This window comes from Trichosurus vulpecula, chromosome 4 (genome assembly GCF_011100635.1).
Source record: "Trichosurus vulpecula isolate mTriVul1 chromosome 4, mTriVul1.pri, whole genome shotgun sequence".
Lineage (NCBI taxonomy): Eukaryota > Metazoa > Chordata > Mammalia > Diprotodontia > Phalangeridae > Trichosurus > Trichosurus vulpecula.
In genome coordinates this window covers 141383221-141406802 of record NC_050576.1, presented here as the reverse complement: position 1 = coordinate 141406802, position 23582 = coordinate 141383221, and the positions used below count along the sequence as shown (strand labels likewise).

At 37.2% G+C, this 23582-nt stretch overlaps 1 protein-coding gene across 1 annotated transcript in view; it reads left to right on the top strand.

The window, feature by feature from the left end:
- Positions 1 to 2444: 2444 nt before the first annotated feature.
- CHRM3 (cholinergic receptor muscarinic 3) overlaps positions 2445 to 23582 on the top strand; it is a 37064-nt gene continuing 15926 nt past the window's right edge. The window contains exon 1 of the mRNA XM_036755476.1: positions 2445 to 2507. Coding sequence (XP_036611371.1) covers positions 2491 to 2507 — 17 coding nt within the window. The 5' untranslated portion in view covers positions 2445 to 2490. The remainder of the gene's footprint in view (positions 2508 to 23582) is intronic.

Below are 23582 nucleotides of genomic sequence, written 5' to 3'. Positions count from 1 at the left end.
TGGAAGAAGGTTAAGACTTGGTCTTGGCCACAAAGAACAGAATTAGGCGCAAAGAGTAGAAATTATATAGCAGTAAACTTAAGATTGGTATCAGGAAGAACTTACTAGTAATTAGAACTATATACAAATGGATTGGCTGCCTTGGGAGGTGGTGGATTTCTCTCATTGGAGGTCTTCAAAAACACTAGATGTTCACTGTTCATAGATGTTGTAGTGAGTTAGAAACTAAATTAGATGACCATCTGAACTTGTAATTCATCAAGGCTAGATCTACAAAATGAAATTTAACAAAGATCAATACTTAGATTAAATACTTACCAATACTTAAATTTTAAAAATCAACTACATAATTATAAGAAATGAAGGAAATACAGCTAAATAGCAATTCATCTGGAAAAGATAGTGGAGTTTTAGTAGACTAAAAGTTCAATATAGGCCAACAATGAGACATGTAATGATGTCATAATGATGTCAAAATCCATATTAATGGAAGTATAGGATAGGGAGGGAGACTGAACTTATAATTTGTTCATAATGGAGGAAAAGCTTGCCTGTAGATATTGGTGGTGGCCTCTCTGTGGAGGTCTTCAAGCAGAAGCTGGATGACCACTTATTAGATATACTATAGTGAGGATTCCTTTTGTGTATGAGTTGGGTTAGATAGCTGCTAATGTCATGGATGACCCTCAAATTCATCTGAATCTATGATTCTGGACTTCCTTCACTAAAACTGGTTGGTACCTTTTCTGCAACTTATCATCCTAAAACATTGCCTAGAGCAGGGCCTATTAAACTTTTTCCACTCGTGACCCCTTCAGCACCTCTTAAACTGTGGGTCATGACCCGTAGGATCATGACCCACAGTTTAAGAAGTGCTGGAGAGCACTAAGCAATTAACTTACTAAATGTCCCATACTAGGTATGTGTCATAATCAGGACTTGAACTGAGGTCTTGTTGATTTCAAGGTTGGCTCTACCCAATATAAAAGAATGTCTCTCTGAAAGAGAGAATGGCATAATAGCAGTATAGTATTTAGAATAAGGAAGGTTACAGGCCTTCCTAATAGTATTCCAGACTACATCTGGAATATTGTGGTCACTTCTGTGGGACATATTTTAGGAAAACGTTGACAAAGAAGAGCATGTGCTTATGACTGTGTTGTGATTCAAAACTAGGACAAACAAGAATTAGTCAAAGGGAAATTTAATAATTCAAGTTTTTGAAGGGCTTTCACATGTTACCTTGACTCTTGTGGGGGAAATTAGAAATAATAGGTTTCTGAGAAACAGAGTTTGGCTACATATAAGAAAAAAAATTAGAGCTTTTCAAAAATTGAATTGGCTGAATGAACATTGGCCAAGGAAATTATAGAGCAGAAGTGTCAAACTTCCAGCTAACCAGATTAAACTCCACCCTAACCAGATTAAAATATAATTGGAAAATACAAAAATAAATAATGTAACATATATAATGTTAATTTGTGGTTTTCTAAGTCAATATGTGGCCTACAAATCCATTTCTATTTGATTTTGACACCACTGTTAGAGAGGATATCCCTGCTTAAGTAGGGATTAAACCAGATGACCTCTGAGGTCCCATGTACTATGAGATTCTATAATTGTATTAATCCTTCTTCAACTAGAGTTCAAGCTCATGTCATGGAAATACTATTTCTCACTCTTAAATACCTTGCATCGTATTCAATAGCATGAAGTTGTTTAAAAAATGTAGATCAGTGTCTTAAAATATTTCTGGAAATGAGGACAAAAGGGAGATTCTATGGGACGTGAAGGGGTGTATATAAACCATGTATTTAGCTCTCTTCTTATTTACTCTTTCTATAAATTATTTTCTATGCAGATTAGGTCATTTGGAGCTTTTGAATGGAAATTATATTAAGTCATTGTGCTTGTTTCCATTTTTCTGACAGCTCAGCAGTCTTTATCATTAGTGAGTCATTTATTGGCCTTTACAACTGGTTCTTCTAGGCTGATTGGAACAAAACCACCTGTATGAAGTGTCACTAGGCAGATTCACAGAATGGAAAGAGGCTGTAGTCCCTGAACACAAGGAGTTGATCTTCAAAAGGAAAGAAATACAAAAGTATGCAAGGCTAACAAATAAGTAGTAGGCTCTGTTTCCTTCTGAAAGCAAATCAGTACACAGATATAATTCCATGTAAATATATTATTTTTCACGTACTTACATGAAATTATTGGGAGTTGAGAAGAGGTTGCTAGTCTGTTTAATAAACAGATTGTGGTTCTCTACATGAGTAGAATTACACTTGATCAGACAGGAAGGACAGGTGAAACTTTGTGTGCTAGTTTCCTGTGCAGGCTTTCAATTATGTCATATGATAAGGATTAATATTGTTTGTTGAGTGTCAGCAATGTAGTTGGCGGTATGCTGGACACATGACACCAGTCTTTTCTGGGAACACAAAACAGACAAACCATTCAAACACGAAATGGATCAGCTGAGAAAAAATGGCAAAATCTCAGAGGTGAGAGGTTTCTGGGCATTTCTATTTGTAGATTTTGGATTCCTCCTTCTCCCCTTCCCTGCCCCTGTACTTAGGCTGGTATTCTGGGAAGGCAAAGGGGACTCCCACATGACCCAAATTCAATATTTGTATATTTTTTAATAGTTCTGAGTTAATAGCAAGAACTATCAACCATATAGTTCTTAGCATTATATTGTGGGTGCCCGTCTAACTTTCCTAGAAAGGAACGGCTTTAAGGAGACCCTGTTTTCCATGTGGGCTGTCCCAAAAGTGTTAATGCAATTCTAAAGTATGTAAAGCTTAGATTTTTAGAACACTCTGTATATTTCCACTGAAGCACGGAAAGAGGGAGAAATCACCTATGTAAGGTGTGTTTATGCTGTAGTTTTGATTCAGATGACATTCATAAGTTTTAACCTAAGGCACACCTGATGGAGTGTCAGCAATGTAGTTGGCAATATGCTGGACACATGACACCAAACTTTTCTGGGAACACAAAACAGACAAGCCATTTGAATACAAAATGGATCAGCTGAGAAAAAAGGCAAAATCTCAGAGGTGAGAGGTTTCTGGGCATTTCTATTTGCAGATTTTGGATTCCTCTCTCTCCCCCTTCCCTGCTCCTGGACTTAGTGGTATTCTGGGAAGGCAAAGGGGACTACCCCATGGCCCAAATTCAATATTTGTATGTTTTTTAATAGTTCTGAGTTAATACCAAGAACTATCGACAATATAGTTCTTAGCATTAAATTGTGTGGGTCTGACTTTTATAGAAAGGAACTCCTTTGAGGAGATCCTGCTCTTTATGTGGGCTATCCCAAAAGTGTTAATGCAATTCTAAGGTATTTAAAGCTTAGGTTTTTGGAACACCCTGTATATTTCTACTGAAGCACGGAAAGAGGGAGAGCTCATCTGTGTAAGGTGTGTTTATGTTCTTGTTTACTTGACAGCTATAGGTTATTTCTGGTGGGGGAGATAAAAAGACAACAAATTAAGAGGTGTTTTTTCTCTGCTTTTAAGGGAAGGAGTGGGCAGAGAGAGAGAGAAAAAACAAATAACAACTGTAGCCACAGATAATATGTTGAACTTCTTAACCAATGCTGACATTGTGGACTCAGTAGGGAGCAGTCATACTTTCTATTCTTTCCGCTGTAATGGTAACTGATTGTGCTAAATCAATGGCATAAACACATTGCACATCCAGAGGAATGTACAATGCTGTAGAGAAATGAACTTTTGGCATTATGATAGCACATAAACAAATAACTTCATAGATAAAGCAAATGTATGGGATTGAACTATGTTGGCAAGCTGGAGAAGAGTCTGTGGAAAGGTTAACGTTGAGATGTTTTGGCGGCGTTTTTCATTTTTGCCTGGGAATAATTTCTCAAGTAAACCTAGCTATGAAGAAGTGCTTGCTGGCTTCCCCTTTTTATCTTACCTGACTCTGTGGAATTTCAAATTAGAATATTTGTTTATGTAAAAATAATAACGGTAACAATAGTTGACATACATTTGGTGCTTTATGATTCACAAAATACTTTATATTTGTTGTCTCACTGGATCCTCACAATGGCTCTGTGAAGGAGAGAATGCAAGCATTACTGTGCTCATTTTACACTGGAGAAAACTCAGGTCAAAAGGAGTTTGGTGACTTATAGAAAGGAAACGGCAAAACTGAGGTTTGATTCCAGGTCTTTTAAGCAAAATTATGGAGATCCTTAGAAGCTCCAGTTCTGTGATCTGTGTCACCTATTACTACGAAAGCAGTGAACCTCAGAGTAACCAGCCTCTTTTCCTCATCATTATCAAGTCCCAAAGACAAGGCGAAAAACACTTAATGAATAGAATCATAGACTCATAGATCTTAGAGGTGTAAGCAATCTCAAGCAAGCATCAGGCCCAGCTTCTACCTTGAGAGTTTATGTATTATCCTTAATATTATTATTAGATGAAGTAACTGAGACCTAAAGGAAGTAAATATCTTGTACAAGGTCACATGGCTTGTCAAAAGTACATTGTGGGGCAGACTTCTGGTCTCTAGCTTCTAGCACAATACCCTTTCCACTATAACAATATACTTCTTTTCCTTAGTTGAAAAAGTGAGAAAATATGAAATTGATTAACACCATCCATTTATGTTGTCCTTTCCACATTCAAATATCCCCAAAACCAATTTAAGAGGTTGCTTTAAGTGGTTTTGAGGGATGGGGAAACAATGGAGTGCTGGGTGCCAGTGATAGGCTTGGGATAGAATGAGCAAAGGAGAGTAGATGGAGAATAGAGAGGGGAAAGGCATAGGAAAAAGGAAGAAGGAAAGAAATAAGCAAATATGGTACAGTAAGGTAGTATGCCATCAATAACAGATCAAAGTACCACCTTGTAGCCTGAATGACTCCAGATACCTAACCTTATCCTAAAGAGTTTCACTTAACCAGACTTAAGGGTAGGTGTAAATTGTACTATAGGTTTTTTCTATAGCAAGAATGACAAGTAAGTATTTTTAAAGCCTATTCTGTACCTCTTTTAAATAGCAAACAGAAACCCAAAAGTATGTGTGTGTGTGTGTGTATATATATATACATATATATACATATGTAATATACACACACATATCCACATATGTGTGGAAGCATATGTGTGAATATGGACATATATGTTAAACATACATGTTATATTTAATATTACACGTATTTACACATTACATATATGTGTGTATCTTACATGTGTGTATAATATTATAACTTTAATTTACTATATGCCAAGAATAGTGTAGCACTTTACTAGGGCAGAAAATTGTTGTGTTAATGGACCAGAGTAGTGCTAGACGTTGTATTACTTTTTTCCTCAGGCTAAGTTCATAATTCAAGCTTAAGAAACAAAATGAAAAGATTTGAAGAGATCTCCTTTAAATTTATAAAATATGAATGAATAATGACACTCCTAACATAAGTCATTCTGTCACTTTTTTTCTGTCTGCTCTTTCAGACAGCAGAAGCCTTTTGAGGAGGAATATGAGAGAGATAAGGAATACATCCAGACATATTTAATTTATACTCTCAGAGGCTATTTAGTCACATAATTCTAACACTCAAGCCAGTTTGGTGAGAAGCCTTTCTGGCCTGAACTAGGCAGACACAGCCTATCGCTGAGCCTGAACTCCAAACCTGTGAAGCATCACAAAACCTTCCAGAGGTTATGTGCTCTGCTGCTATGGCCTTAGAGAACCCAGGAGCACCTCCATGCCATGAAGAATGACTGAGAAGATGTAGAACTATTGTGCCTATGTAAATATTGTCAGTTGTCTTCCCATTTGAATAGGTCCAGTGTCGCTTTAATATTACATTTGAATAGCGTATTATACTTGAATAGGGCAGATTCTTAAAGGGTCAGGAAGAATAATAGGTCACGTTTGTATAACACTTTAAGGTTGACAAAAGCCTTTACTCACAATAGCCTTGTGAGAGAGGCATTGCAAATTTGATTATCCCCATTTTACAGATGAAAAAGCTGTCCACTGTCATGCCACTACTGGATATCAGAGCTTGGACTAGAATCCAGTTATCTTGAAAGAGAGTAAGCATTTAAAACTTACAAAACATTTCCTCAGGAAAATATTCTGAGTCACATGATCACACTTATAGAAAGTGTTAGACACAGGATTCCTACTCATGTCTTCCACCTCCAAAACTTGTGCCCTCTCTGGTGCTCTCCCAAGATCTTAATTGTCAAATGGACATACTTTACAATGAGTGCATAGAAATAAAAAGACTCTTTTGAAGACAGCGATAGATACTGGACCTCTGATTTTATTATTATGGGGAACTCCTGGTTATGAAAACTCCCTAGAACAAGAGTTCTTAAGCTAGGGTCCATTAAGTGTTTGTTTTAAATATTTTGATAATTATATTTTGATATAATTGGTTTCTTATATATTTTATTTTATGCATTTAAAATATATTCTGAGAATGGATCCATAGGCTCCACTAGATATTCAAGGGTCTAGGACACACACGCACAAAAAAGCTTAATAACTACCTTCCTAGATCAATGCTTGTCAACACCTTCTCTACAATTTATACTCTTAGAGTTGCCTGGCACTAAGCGGTTAATGAACTTACCCAGGATCATATAACCAGCATGTGTCTGAGGCAGGATTTGAACCCAGGTTACCTTTTCTTCAAGGCCGGTTCTCTGTTGCTATATCTTTCTACCTCTCACTGAAGATAGCAAGTAGAATAAGGATAAATCTCACAAGTTCAGAGCTGACCCCAGTAAGTGGCAGGCCCTATGCCTTGCTCCATTTGATACCTACTTCTCCAGACAAAAAGAAAACATTGATTAAACATTGGAGATTGTGACAATTTTCAAATATCAGCAGGAAGTACAAAAATGAGGATATAACATCCTGACAGCCTGCAGTCATGCTAGACTGTGGAATATTTTTAGGGTAGTGTGTATTTTTTAAAAAATAATGTACATGCTGCGAAAGATGTCATGAGCAGTTCTAAAAAAATCAGCAGGGTTTGTTTCCCTTGGAACACAAAGCCACCTGCAAAAAAAAGTATTAGTCAAAGTCCTTTTTGTTTGGTTTAAAATTTTGTAACACCACACTCCTATGTTTTTTTTTTTAATTTTTCACTCTTCAACCACATGCTAAGTTTGGGACCATGAAAGTGTTTTTCTAACAGAAATTAATCTTAAATTGGCCACTGCAACAGATTTACCCCAAAATGATTCAAATATTTCATCCAATAGCACAAAACATTTCAAAAGTATTACTAAGTCAGTTATTAGAATATTTATCTCTATAGCTCTCTGTACATGTTTCCTAAGGATTATTGTTCTAGCGTCTAGGTTAGAGCTGCAGTGAATCTAAAAATCTTATTGAGCATGGTTTGTATATAACTGTATCCTATTTTTTAAAAATGGCAATGGTTTCCCAGTGGTCATAAAGCAATCTAGAAATTCTATTCAAGGCCTTCAATACTTAAGCCCCCTCTACCAACCTCTGCACTCATCTCTCCTTACTCCACCATTTGACTTTTTGCCCTGCGTTTTATTCTGCCGTGGTTGTGGCAGAGTAGTGTGATAGAGAGGAAACGGGGCAAAGAATCACAAGACTTTTTAAACCGTTTCTAGACATCATCCTAGCTGTTGATACTCTAAATGTGAGATCCTTGTGCAGTGATAACAGGATATATTACTGAAGAAGTTGAATAGTTTTGTAACTTGAGATGCTTGCTAGAAATGAAACCAGAAAACAAAAGGAAGCGGTAGCTAAAGGAAGGAGCTAATAAAAGAGGTGATAAAAGTGGTTTTATCACAAATCCAAAGACAATAAGAAATATAATTTCTTGGGACATTGGTTGCCATATATATATATGTATATATATATACTTTGATATTTGGTAACTTCAATGCAAACAAGCATAGGAGAAGGTGAAAAATATATTGGAAAATATGTTTCAGAGATAAGGAATGAGAGAGGCCATAAATTGGTAGTCCCCATGGAAATCTCACATCTGTACATCATGGTTACTTTTTTTTTAGAAAAGAATTGGAAAGTGCTAGACACAGCAAATGTAATTGATTATTTTTTAACAGAAAAAAAACAAGTCCTTACTGGTACAGGAGTCACTCTAGAATCTGCGAATAATCAGATCACCAATTCTTAAGGGGGAAAAATAGAGAATAAGGAATAAAAATGAGAAAAATATACCATGAACAAGTAAAACAACTCCAAAATAACCCTTTTAAAGGAGTGGCCAGTCTCCCCTAAAATAAGAAATGTAGAGAAAAGTATATAAATAGTGATTTTAACAATTTCATACTGGAGTTTGGCCAATATAAATTAATGGCCATAACAAGAAGACCAAAAGAATGTAGATACTAATTCAATCAGTAAGTATTTATCCCCTTAACAGATGGAGATATATGAGAAAATACTTGTTTATAATTCAAATGTATTTGTCAAACCTTATGAATAAAGTTGATAAAAAATTAGAAGGAATATCTCTTCACAAAATAATGAGAAGTAGTGGAGGTACAAAGAAGCTTAAATAGCTGGTTAGCTGTTCAAATCCTGACTCAGGCTCTTAGACAGCTAGTTAAAAGATGGTATTTAAGAATAAGATTTGGATTTCTGACTGGCACTTTAAAATATAAAAATGATGAAATGCTGACAATGGCTAGAGTATGCCAAACAAGTACTGGCAAAAACATATTTGTGTAAAGCCTTTCAGATCTAGTCAATAGGGCTTTAAACATTTTTTTTAAATGTAGGAGCTAGATAACATGGAGTTTAACTACAATGAAAGAAGAATTGCAGCTGAGATATGCAAAGAAGTTCACAGCAGAGAAAATTCAAGAAAGGAGCCGGTGGTAAAATCCATGGCCTCTAGTGTTTATACTTAAATGCTCAAACTTTAAGCACAAGCAATGTTCAGACATCCTAACTTGCAAAGTTAACTTCGCAGTTATCAGTAAGACTTGGTGAGTTCTAGGGTATCCCAAGGACCTGGGGTGATCTTTTTTTACTACCATCTGTTCCAGCTCCCACTTTCTGTTTCACCCATATTGAAGAACAAATTTAAAGATCCCCAGGCCCATTTAACCACTTGCCATCAATTATCTTTTACAAAGGGTATTGACTTCAAAAATATTGCAAAGTTCTCTTAGTATCATGGAGGCCTTCTTTCCCCTATACTACCTTGGTCCCTGGTGGGGAGTAGGCTCAAAACTTACCTCAGTCCCTACATGGCTTTGGTTTCACCCAATCCATGCACAGAAGCAGCATGGTTACCAGATGAGTCCTTGTCTCAACTTTGACTGCCCTGGATTTAGAAATCTGCCTTGGAATGCTAGGGCCCTAGAGGTCTCTTTTGACATTTCATTCTCAATAAGTTGGTGACTTTAATCTCTTTCACCTTAAAGAGAAAAGAACAAATACAGAGGGCAACAACCAAGGCATGGGGCTGTGGGGGGAGGAGAAGTCCACATGTCCTCTCCTTATGGAACTATGACTCACCAGACCCTGTGAGAGAGGTAGTCACCGAATGAGACAAAGGGATAGCAGTGAAGCTGCCAGGCCTTTTGAATATTTACAGAGCAAACTAAACACACTCTTATTCAGATGATTAAAATCAGGTACAGACTATCTATATATCCTCTACAGTATCTCTAAGTCACTTCCATCATATATCACTGCAACGCTCCCGCAAGCAAGATCTCTAACTTCCTCCACATGGAGAGATGTAGTTTAAGGCACTCTGCACATGTGCCAGACCCTATTACAATGGTGTTACCTTTAACTGAAATAGGAAAGAGGAGAGAATTGGCAGGCTGGAGGTAGGAGGACAGGGAAGAAGATAATGAGTTCCATTGTAGATATATTGAGCCTAAGATATCAATGAACTTGACATGGAGCTCAAGCAAATTGTCCAATAGGCTCTTGGGATGTGGAACTGGAGATCAGAAGTATAACTAGGGCTGAAGACAGATAGATGATAGATAGATAGATAGATAGATAGATAGATAGATAGATAGATAGATAGATAGACTTGAGATGCATAGAGGTGATTATTGATTCCATGAGGTCAAGGATTATTTGATTTTAGTATTTGTATCCCTATTACCTGGCACAGTCTCTGGCACATAATAGGCGCATAGCAATCCTTGACTGATTGATTGATGAGTCAGAATTGGGAGAGAGAGGAAAAGAGAGGGAGAAGGAGAGGACCCAAGACAAGAAAACTATAGTCCGGATATACAGGAACAATAGATCACACCAGAGGAAAATATGGTCAAAAAGCAAGAGAAACTTTCAAGAATTTGACCTTTGAGGAAATAGCCTTTAGATTTATCAGTTTAGAGACTACACAATTATGGATTTAGAACTAGAAGAGAATACAGAGGCCATCTTGTCCAAAGCCCTCATTTTTTACAATTGGAAACTGAGACCCAGAGAGGTTAAGTGACTTGCCGCACATCACCCTGGTAATAAGAAGCAGAGGTGGAATTTGAACCTGGGTCCTTTGATTCTTTACTTAATCCTTCTGCTATACCATGGTGCCTACCATTAAGCTTCATGTGAGGATCTGTGATTACCTTTGAAATAGCTGTTTCAGTGGAGTGGTAATCAGATGCCTGGTTACAAGGGGTTGAGATATGATTGCACGCTAAGTAAGTGGAAACATATATTTAGTCAAACAATTGTAGGTAGGCTTCCTAAGAATTTGACAGTAGAAGAGAATATATGACAATGGTTTTAGATACTCTAGGATCAAGGGGCATTTTTTCAAGAATGGGAGAAATTTAGGCACGTTCTTAGGCAAGTAGGAAAGGAGCCAGTAGAGAGCAAGAGGTTGAAGTGAGAAACAGTGATCAAAGGGGCAAACTCCCAGAAGAGATGGGAGGATGTGGCATAGGTACAGCTGTTAGCAGGTGAAAGACCACCTCTTCCTTAGAAAATGAAACGGCGGATGGAAGAAATGGGTCAAGGTTTAGATTTCCATTTTGTGACTTACGTAAAATAAAGGAGGGCCAGATTAATTGCCTCAATTTTATCAGTTAAATAGAAGATCGGGTCTTTTTCTGGCAGAAAGAAGAAGAAAAAAGAGGAGGAAAGAAAGGAGAAGGAAGAAGAAGAAAGAGAAGAAGAAGAAGGAAAAGAAGAAGGAGAAGGAGAAGCAGGAGGAGGAGCAAGAGCCTTTATTAAGCGCTTACTATGTGCCAGCACTTACAATTGTTATCCTTAGAAAAGAAAGGAATAGAAACATGTACTATGTATTTACAGTATAGACCACTCTGCTAGGTCTTGAGGAAGATACCAAGTTTAGAGAAGATATAGTTCTTGTCCTCAAGGAGATTACAATTTAGTAGAGAGTACTTGGTCAGTCACCAAGTTGGTAGACAAAGCTTTTCTAGCTTCTAAGAACTTATCAGAGTTTATGTTCTCCTGGAATAGGCTTTCAGAAGCCAAAGTCATCCTAAATACTGTGATAAGGCATTAGATTCAAGAGAGTAAGACTATAGTGGAAGGAGAAAATAGATAATAATGCTAATAAGAATAAAAATGGCAAGTCACATGTACTTAGTCTTTTGATAATTATATTAATACAGTTTTCTCACATTGTGGTCTTGTCTGTGTGATATTTCTATGTATTAATATTAACTTTGTTGGGTCTTTAGTTGAGGAAATCAATCTTCATTTTTGTTATCCAGTATTCCTTTTTTGATTATGTCACAAAATACGTTCCTGGAGTGTGTCTGTTCAGCATTCATTTTCAGATACTCACATTTATTAGCTTAGCTTGCTGGTTCACCCAAGGCTTTTCACCCAGGTAAGCACAATTGCAGGACACTATCTGCTGATTTGAAAAGACTCTGGGTGAAAGACATAAATGTCATTTTTCACCTTCCATGAGACATAGTTTTATTCTCAGTGAGGGAGGCAAATGGAAAATGTCTGGAACAATTCTTCATTAAAAGATGCTTAGAGGTTACTCTTGAGACCTACATGCAAAGGTAAGAAGAGATCAGAATGTTTCCTGCATTTTGATTTTTATTTGCTTCTCTCAGATAGATTGGATTGCAACTGTAGATTCAGAGAAGTTGTGGGGGATACTTTCTTTCAAAATCCAGTGGGAATATTTAAGATAGCAATTTGATTTTGATGAGACATGTTCCCCACGCCCCCTTAGTGGCCATATAGAGGATTCAAGCTAACCCTTACAGTGCTGAAAACTCAAGCCAAGTTGTTGGGCCTATTTGCTCTTATATGAAAACCAGAAGATTCTATATGGAATTATAAACATAATATAGTTTATAGAATTCTAATTGAATAAAGAGAATATAACCAAAATTTCAGTTCTGAGCATCCAAGTAGTTAGTTATTGAGCATCCTAGATAGGGTTTTTAAATTACCTTTTGATATTTATAGAATTTTGTTACTCTACATCTTTGAATTTAATTTTTTTCTTATGTTCCTCTTCTTTTTTTCTTTTATTTAAATTACATTTTACATTGCTGGCTGCTTTTCAAATAAAACACCATGAACTCTGGACTCTGTTCAATAAAAGAGGAGTTATCACTCCTTGATTAGCTCCATGATCAACTTTTTTCAGTCAGATCAGTGTGGTATCTATCTCCGTGTATTATAGCCAATACCAGCACTAAATCCTTATGATTATAAAGGTCTATGCCTCCTAGATTTCTTATGCAAACTGAAAAATCCTTAGAAAGAGAGACAGAGAGACTGAGACAGACAATAGCAGAGAGAAGGAGAGAAACCAAAGCTTTCATTTTTCACTCTTAAATTATCTGGTTGGCCAAATGACAGAGTAACTAGCTTTCAGCTTCCTAGAGAGCAGATAAGAGTGCCAACAACAAAAACTCAATGGCAGGAGAGACAAGGGAGGTGTAGTACACTTCCCTTATTCTTTCCTTTTTCTGATTACCTTCTTTCTGTGGAAGAAACTGTAGGTTTTGGTGATTATTTCTTCATTATTAATCTTAGAATAATAGCCAATATTTTTTTAAATTGCCTTTTGATATTTATAGAATTTTGTTACTCCACATCTTTGAATTTAGTTTTTCTAGTTTCCTAGTTTTCAGAATTAGGTAGAGTGTTAAGTGACTTTTACCCAGGGTTACACTGCTAATCAGTTTGTAAGACTGGATTTGAACTCAGATCTTCCTGATGCCAGCCAAATGTATGTACTGCTTTAAGGTTTGTAAAACACTTTACATATTTTATCTCACTGGATACTCTGCGAAGTACTATTACTATGCCCATTTTACATATTTAGAAACTAAGGTGCTTAATTCCTTTGCTAATAACAGCAACAATTATATAACTTGTGACCTTTTGTAAACCATAAGGCATTATTTGAATAAGTCGTTATCCACTAGTTTATAGAACTCCTGGGTGTGGAAATTCCCTCTACTAGCCGTCTTTTCTTCTACTTATAGAGTTACCTGGAACTCTGAAAATTTTAGTGATGTATAAGATTACACAGCTAATATGTGCCAGAGATAGAAAACGAACACAGGTCTTCCTGGCTCAAAGACATCATACTCTGTCCTCTGTATAACAGCTATTTCCAAGGATCAGAAAATGACATAATTTCAGGAATTGATTTGATTCATGCATTCTTACAATATTCCTTAGAGGTTGGAGCAAGTAGCAAACAAGGTATGGATCCTTTGTAGCTGAGGAAACTGAGTCAAAGTAGCTAAGTAGTCACAAACTCAGAGTGGCTGCTCAAATCAAGATCAGTTTGCCTGTAGGCATCTCTTCACTGTTTTGCTATAGTGGCTAGACCCCTGGATTGGAGTTTGAGAACCTAGGTTTAATTCCCAGCCCTGATTTTTACTACCAGTGCGATCTTGGGCAAGTTTCTTCATGTTTCTTGATCCATCTGTAAGATGAAAGTGTTAGATTCTTCCATCTGATCTCTAATAGATTGCCCCTTCTGTCACCCCTGCTCTCTCACTTATTTTTGATCTCTCCATCTCTTGCCTCCTTCCCTATTGCCTGCAAACGTGCTCATATCTCTCTTGTCCTCATAAAACCTGCACATGATCTCCTCATCCCTGCTATTGTCTTATATCTCTTCTGCCTTTTTTGGTTGAATTCCTTGAGAAGGTTGTCTGTAATAGGTGCTTCTACTTCCTCCCCTCTCATTCTTTTCTTAATGCCCTACAATCTGGCTTCCACCTTAATTTCACCAAAACCAATCTCTCCAAAGTCACCAATGATCTCCTAAATACCAAATCCAAACTTTGCTCAATTTTCATTCTTCTTGACCTCTTTGTATCCTGTGACACTGTTGGTCACTTTAATTCTCCTTGGTACTACTCCCTTCTCTCTAGGTTTTTGAAACACCACTCTTTCCTGGTTCTCCTCCTACATATTTGACCACTCCTCCTCAGTCTCTTTTTCTGGATGCTCATTCAGGTCACACCCACTAACTTTGGGCATCTCACGAGGAGTTATTCTCGGCCCTCTTCTATTCTCCCTCCAAAATACTTCACTTAGTGATTTCATTAACTCTCAGGGATTCAATTATCATCTCTATACTGATGATTCTCAAATCCAGCTACCCAGACCTAGCCTCTCTTCTGACCTCGTCTTGCATCTCCAACTACCTTTCAGACATCTTGAACTGGATTACAATAGACATCTTAAACTCAATATGTCTATAACTAAACTCATCATCTCCCTCTCCAAATTTCCCTATTACACTGTGAGCAACGCCATCTTCCTAGGCCTCAAAAAGGCTCATGATCTATGAGTCATCCTCGACTCCTCATTATCTCTCACACATACCCCCACCCCCTACTCCATAGAAAATCTGTTGCCAAGACCTGTCGATTTGATTATTACAACATCTTGGGAATACATCCCCTTTTTCTCCTGTGACATTGCCACCACTCTAGCACAGGTCCTCATTGCCTCACACTTAGATTACTTCAACAGCCTACCAGTTGGTCTGCCTGCCACTTGCCTCTCCTCACTCCAGTCAATCCTCCCATTCACTTGCCAAAATGGGATTTTAGTTTAGACTTAAAGGAAGCCAGTAGGTGGAGATGAGAAGGAAGAGCATTCTAGGCATAGAGGACAGTGAGAGAAAGTACCTGGAGCCAAAAGATGGAGTGACTTGTTCTGGGAACAGCAAGGAGACCAGTGTCTCTGGATGCCATTACACTGGGTTATTTAAAGTTCCTTCAGTAGGACAGACCATCCCTTGTCTTTGTGCCTTTGTCATGGTTGTCCCCCATGTTATAGAATGATCTGCCTCCTCATATATGCTTCTAAATTTCCCTGAAAACTTAACTCAAATCGTGCCTTCTGTAGGAGGCTTTTCCTTATTCCTCCTCCCAGCTGCTAGCCCCATTCCCTCTCAGATTACTTTCAATCTATTGTGGATATATTGTTTATTTAGCTAATTATTTATAGGCTGTTTCCCTCATTAGGATGTCAGCTCCTTTGGGACAGCAACTGTTTTTCTTAATATCCACAGTGCTTAGCATAGTGCTTGGCATATATTAATCACTAAATAAATGCTTATTGATTTTGTTTCATTAATTAAGCTAGATTTGGGGGATTGGGAGGGAGGAATAATCATTTTAAAGTGCCTAGTATGTGCTGAGTACCAGCTTTACAAGCAGTAAGTGATTTACAAATGTCTCATTTAAGCTACCGAACAACCCCGAGAGATAGGTGATTTTATTATCCTCACGTTACAGTTGAGGAAACAGAATTAGGCAGAGTGTTGAGTGACTTTTACTCAGGGTTACACAGCTAATCAGTTTGTGAGACTGGATTTGAACTCAGATCTTCCTGATGCCAGGTCCAGCACTAGTTGCCTCAGCTAGAGGCTTATTAAAAGAGAGTTAGCTACTCGGTGAGGATTTTTTTTAGCCCCAGCAACTAAAGAAAAACCTGGTACTCTGTCATGTTGTTAGGAGTTTGGAACACTGGACTTGGAATCCACAGGGACTAGGTTCAAATCTTGCCTTAGGTGTGTCCTAGCTGTATATTCCTAAGCAAATCGTTTTAGCTTTCTGAGCTTGGTTTCCTGATCTGTAAAAGGAGTAAAACCATAGCACCAACCTCCTACTGTAGTTATATGGATCAAATGTGTCAGTGCATGTAAAACGCTTTGCACACCATAAAGTCCTATTGAAATGTGAGCCTTTGCCATTATGGCCCACACTGATAAAAGCACAGATTCTTGGATCTCAGAGTCCATAGGGTCCTCAGAGGACTTGTAGCCAACCCCAGCAACTGAACTAGATTCTCCAAATCAAGAGAATCAAGTTAAAAATCAAGTCAAGCTCACTGGCCTAGAGTTTCAAGAACTGGGACAGCATGTGCTCTGTAGGCTTGAAACATTTTTCTCATTCACCACAACTTTTCAAATATTTCCCATAACAACACAGCAGTAAAATCAAGCAGTTCGTTCTATATCCACGGATGTAGATCATGTTGGCTTGACTTGAAAACACTGAAGGCGGTTGGACACTGTCTTACTATATTGACTTAGTAATCTTAAGTTTTACTCCTTGATAAACATTTTAATTCTTTCTTTCCTATTCCCAAGATAATTTCCTTACGTTAAAAAGAAGAAAACTGGTGATTAAATAATTTTCTTTTCTCTCTGTTATCGATTGCCATCTTCTTATCCACACTAAACAAAGACCTTCCCCTTTCTTTGAATTTCATCTTTTTTTTTTCATGACATAGCGTCAAAATATCACAGAAGATAGAGTAAGAAGGAAACCAAGAGATCATCTACCAGCCAATCAATCAATAAATATTTATTATGCACCTACTATGTTCCAGACACTAGGTTAAGCACACAACAAAACTGATGCCACGCTAGAGAAGCGAAGCAATCTGCCAAAGGGTGTATGTCTGTCCTGGGGAAGTTTGAAAGGCCAAAAGAACCATAGGATGGATAAGTTAGAGTGAACAAAGAGAATTTGCCTCTTTTGTATCCCTAGCACTTTTCTCGTACGTAGTAGGCACTTAATAAATGTTGACTGACTGACAGTAAGAATTTGCCAGTATTTATCCAGCACTGTCCAGGGAAAAGAGTGCTCCAACAAGCTAGTCCACATAGCCAATATAGCCCACATAGTGGATATATGTGCATTAGGTTACCATGGCTTGATACCATTATCCATTAATATCACCCTTGAGTTCTTTTACACTTGTTCTAGGCTTACTAGGCAAACATCTTACATTACATAAATCTCCCTAATGAAAATAACCTATTTACCAATCAGCATAACGAAAAGAATCATTTCCCAGAATCACAGAAGCTCAGAGTTGGAAGATAACTCATGAAGGAGGAGACACAAACTGAGTCTTGGAGGAAACTAGGGATTCTTTGAGAAAGAGGTGAGAAGGGAGTGCATTGCAAATGTGGCAAATGGCCTGCACAGAGGTAGAGAGACAGAAGATGGAACAGAATGCTCCAGATGTAAGTAGCTGGTTATTGAGTTCACTGAATTAGTGAAATCACTGAGAGGGAATGTAAAAAGAAAAGAGAGGGCTCATGACAGAGCCCTGGGGTCATCCAGACATAGATCAAAGAAGACTGAGAAGGAACAGACTGCTAGGAAGAAGAGGGAATAGTATCTCAGAAGCCCAGAGAGTAGAGAATTTTTGTAAGAAAGTAGTGGTTAACAGTGCCAGAAGTTGTAGAGAGGTGAAGAAAGATAAGGACTGAGAAAACACCATGAGATTTGACAGTTAAGTGATCACCTGGTAACCTTGGAAAGAGCAATTTCAATTGAATGATGACTGAAGCCAGATTTCAAGATGTAGAGAAGGTAAGAAGAAAGAAAATGGAGACAAGGAGAATTAGATTTTTGTCTGTTTGGAAAGAAAAACTATAGAATGATATGAAGAGATATCAGGGTCAAGTTTGCTTTTTTAAATGTATCCCAAATGTAAGTGTAAAATTTCATTTTATTAGATTCAGTCCAAATTTCTCATATTTTGAGATCTTTTTGAATTGTCATTCTACCATCTAGTGGGTTTGTTGTCCTTCCCAACTTTGTGTCACATCCAAATGTAATAAGCATATATTTGTCCAAGTCCTTATTTAAAAATATCAAATAATACCAAGCCAAGCACAGGCCCCTGGACAATTCCAGTAGAAATCTCCTTCCAAGCTGAAATTCAGCCGTGAATATAATTAATCAGAAGTTAGTATGTGTATCCGGTTCCTATAAATAAAATTTGCCACTTTGATGAACATAATTTACCCAGAGGTTGATAAAATCTGGATGTATTGCTGAAATTAGAGTACTAAAATATTTCCCACTCCTGTGATGTGACTTTTACCTTTGTTTCGTGCTCATATGTGGTGGGAAAAGTGAATGATAAAATTGTAGACATGCATAGTAGGTAGTACCAGTAGGGCAGACAATAATTAAAATATCCATTGATTTATAATCTGAAATCTACAGTGAGTCATCAAAGTGTATTTTTTTCATGATTGCTACTATGGTGCTAGGTACTCTATGGTCTCTCAATAAACATTAATTGATGATTATAATTTATTGTTCAAATAGCCACTTTAAAATCACTTCGCTCTCTACCCTCCCTCCCACCACCCTGAAATTTAAAAAGAATCTCATTTATATAAAACAAAGTACCTCACATACCTCTTCACAATCCATTCAGAGTAATATTTACTCCCAAGGGGCAAAGAAACATCTTCTTGAATAGGGTCTTTTCTACAGATAAATAGATCATAGGATTTTAGGATTATAGTATCAAAGATTTAGACTGGGAAGAGATCTTGTGTCGATTCCAATTTGCTCATTTTTAGATGAGGAACCTGAGACCCATAGGTGACTTGCTCACTATCACAGGTAATAAGTGGGAGAACTAGGATTTGATCAGGTCTTCTCATTAGATTCCTTCATTTTATAGCTGAGGAAACTAATCTTCAGGGAGGTTAAATGATTTTTCCAGTGTTACACAGTGTATGGTAGAATTGAATTTTTAATCTAAGTCTTCTGAGTCCAAATTCAGTTCTTTTTTCCTAAAGGCAGCTGGATAGTCAGGAAGACCTGAGTTCAAATCCTACCCTAGACATTTGCTAGCTAGGCAATCCTGGTGAAGTCACTTAACCTCTGTCTTCCTCAGTTTCCTCAGCTGCAAAATGATGATAACCATAAAACCTACTTCTCCGAATTCTTATGAAGGTCAATAAGATATCTGTAAAGCACTTAGCACCTGATATGTACTAGTAGGTTTTTAGTAAATGCTTGTTTCTTTCCCTCTTTCCTTTCCTCCTTCACCACCTGCCTCCCTTTACTAGAACTGGCTGGTGCTTATGTTGCCAGATTTCCTTAATCCCTCACTCAAGGTCTATCAGAAATTTAAAAAAAGACATAATGTAATTCTGTTTTTCTCCTTTCCCTTGTCTTTAACCCATGTGTAAACTTATCTGTTGTTATTGATAGGAGAAATTAAAACCAGTCTAGAGAAACTGGCATTTTCCAGGGAATGTGAAGAAACAAAGAAAAGAATAAGTCTCTTGCCTATCAGTTTTCTCTATCCAGTTAACAACACACTCCCCTTTGTTGTTCATTTTTAGAAAGACTGGAAAGAAATTTTCTCATTTCAAAATAATCCTGATATACATTTAAAGCTCAGCAAGCTTGAAACGGGGAGGAAAAGAATTGAAGAGGGAATATATTCATGGCAGGAAGGCTCAATCCAATAAACAGATACTCTCATGTTTTAGACTTAATTTCTTGAGCTTCAGTCTCAAAAGGTCACTTAAAAACTCAGTGCGTGTCATGTTACGCTGACACTTTCAGACTGCACTAACTGCTTCATCTTCATTTCATTATCCGAGCTTTTTGGGGGATTGGTTTTGTTGACCTCTACCTTGCCAATAAAAGATACTACCTCCTGACACTAAAGGATAGAGGATTTCATAAACATCATCATAGCTTGTCCTTTAGTTACTTTAAATAGTTTAATATTATTAAATTTATGATCCTAATTATGTATTATAATTATATTTTATATAAATATTATACTTGTATGATAATCTTTTAATTTTAATAATCTGCAGCTACACCTATAATTTACTTTCTTTGTATATAATACTCAGAATAAACTTAGTAGTAGTTTTTTTTAAATCTATCATTAATCAATCAATAAATATTGTCCTATGCCTTCTATGTTCCTATGAGGAAGCAGAGGCAGACATAATAAGTGACTTGCCCAGGGTCACACAACAGCTACTAAGTATCTAAGTTAGATTTGAACTGAGGTTTTTCTTTGTCCAGGCCCAGTGCTCTAGCACTGTCACCTAGCTGTAAGCAGGAAAACCAGCTTGATTGGATCATGGAGTGAGGAAAGAAAGTAATATAGACACACGCACGTATGTATGTATGTATGCATGCATATATGTATGTATATATGATACAATTATAAATAACAATGAAGTTAACATAATAAATTATAACAATAAAATTAGAAAGGTAGCCAGATTACGAAGGGTTTTAAATGCCAAATGGAGGAGTCTGTATTTGTGTTAATAGGGAAACACAGTGGAGGAAATGCAAAGGAGTATAGATATAGTTTAGCTATAATTTTTTTCTCAAAATGTTTTTCTTATTTCTGTTTCCTCAGCTAGATTCAGTTTCCTAACCTTAAGGTTAGTGGACCACAATTTGACATTTGTTTTATATTCACTGACCCCAATACTCAACAAATACTTAATATGTATGTGTGTGTATGATATGTGTGTATACATACATACATACACATAACACCATATTGTCATTAATCAGCACAAAACACTTCTGTCCCCCAGGGAAGTTATAATTTAACCTGGTATTTAGAATCAGCCTGATAAGGATAAGTGGAAATAGTTGCATCCCAAGGAGATTTTTCTTTTAAAGATAGAGGAATTTGAGAAAGAAAAGTTATTGGAGAAAAGGGAAAACAGAGTCCTAAATTATTAAGATCCTCCAGGATTGGTGGGGGCAGTAGGTATGTATCATTTGCTGCAGCTAAAAATTAGGCATCATAGCAAAATCCCTTTAATAAATTGCATTTAAAAATACTACCTAATTGTTATCCTACCTCTTTCCTGATGAATCTCTGTTAAAATTGTTTGTTTAGTGATAGTTACTTAGGATCATTGGTTGCATCCTGAGAACAAAGCCACTACACAGTTTATGCTAAATTTATGTTAATTTTAAAACAGCAAGTGTGTTTATTTAATGATAGGCTATTTGCAGGGAACAAAGTAATTGTTCCACTACTATCTTCTATGGAAAGAACATTGTTCTCTAATGAAGCAGTGGACACACCAGCTTCTTTGCTTTCTGGACATTCTCTGGCTAATCCATTACTCTTCCACAAATCTTCAAACCTGCAATGGCTTTTTCTTCAAATGCCTGATAGGGCACATTTACTCAATATTATGTCCGTTTTAATGGAGTGACATGATACTGCCGGGTCAAGCGGCTAGCCAACTAAACCAAGGTAGTGTGAACTCTGAATTTTTGTGAGGGTTATACTTTATCCTTGAGCTGAAGAAATTGGTTTCTCACAAGTTTCTTTTCACAAGGTTATGGGAAATGGTTGACTAAAATGATCTTCTAGCCATTTCTAAATGATAAAGTCTAGCCTGAATGCTGAGTATCTGTATAAATTGCCTAAATTATGTCTCATCACTTTCTGCATGTAGTAATCCACATCTCCCAAATAAGGAAGATGAAGGCAGTAACAATTCATGTTTTTATATCACTTTAAGTTTTGCAAAGTACGTTCATCACTAGGATTCTATGAGGTAGGTAATGGAAGCATTATTACTCTCCCAGTTTTACAGTTGAGAAACCTGAGGATCTGAGAGGTTAAATTGCTATGTGGACTGTCTAATACAGCAAGTCATATAGGTAGCAAGTGTTTAAGACAGGATTTGAACCCAGGTTGCCTGACTCTAGGAACAGCATTCTTTTCACTCTACCATATTGCCTTAGAGACACATTCCTGGTCTCAAAGCTAGTAAGTACTGGATTTTGAGTTCAGATCATAGTATTTAAGAGCCAGAAGGAACCTTTGAGGATATCTAATTCAATGCTCTTATTTTACATAAGGAAACAGAAGCCCAACAAAGTTTAGTGACTTGTCCCAAATTAGTAGCAAAGGTACTCAGATCCTCATATACTTGCAACCTATGTTGCCTTTCAGAATAGAAGACAAGGGGAAAACGAGGAGTCTCAAGATATTTGTCTTCACCTATCTGAAGGGCTTCCACAAGGAAGAATCATAGACTAGTTCTTAGCACCAGTAAATAGACCGCCTTAGGTTCCACTGTCGTACCAGAAGTGAGCGAGATACACCACAGAGTATGTTTTAAGTGGAGAATTTATTAGCCGGCGGCCATTGGGGTACTGCACCACAAATCAATGGCAATGTGTTGGGGTGATAGGTTGGCTTATATAGGATATGTGGGGGTACAGAAACAAAGGTCCTGGCTGATCAAAAGATTCAGTCAGGTTATCGTACTAGTAGGATAATCTCATTTACATTCCTTGGTGGAGTCACAGAGCCCCAGGGATATCTGCTAGAAAGGGTCTGCCAGGTTATCCTTCAGTGGGATGGTCCTATCTATTGACATTCCTTGGTGGAGTCATGGAGTCCCAGGGGGTTTGCTAAATGCCAAAGATATCTGAGTCCATTCTTTCTGGGGGTGCTTGTCAGTAGCTAGGGGTTACTCAGGGGTTCCTAATTTTCCTTGTATTACATTCCCTACTTTTTTTCATGGGGGGTTTCAAATCCTTGAAAAAGGAACGACCTGATGGGGCATAGCAATAAAAATTATTACACCGCAAAGAACATCATTCTAGTAGGCAGAGCAATTAAAAAGTGGAACAGATGGCCCCAGGGAATGGAGTATTGCCCATCAAGGGAAGTTTGCAAATTGATACTGTTGCAGAGATTATTTCTGTACTGTCACTGGTTAGATTACTTGATCTCTGACATTTCCTCTAATTTCAAGATTGTTACCCTCATAGCTTTTTGCCTATATTTCTCACTTATTTTATATTATAGGTCTCTGTGTGTGTGTGTGTGTGTGTGTGTGTGTGTGTGTGTGTGTATGTTTATGTGTGTGTGTGATCTTATCTCCCCTATTGGACTGCTGGATTGTTGAGGGAAGGGACCATATCTTATTTCTCTTTCCATTCCATTCCGTTCCTAGTTTGTTCAGTTCCTATTTCCTATAATGCCCCATACATTATAGATACTTTAAACATATGTTTAGTTTTGAACAACATTCATTTAACAAATTTTTCTCATTTAATATTCAGATATCTATCTAGATATAAAATTTCACTGGGGAAGGCAAGTCAATGAATACTCATGTTGGGTGACCTTTTACAATGCTCAGCTATCCTTTCTCTACACTATTTAACAGTTTTTGGCAGCATGGACCCCTTTGGCAATCTGGTGAAGCCTATGAATCTTTTCTTAGAATAATATTTTAAATGCGTAAAATAAAATACATAAGATTACCA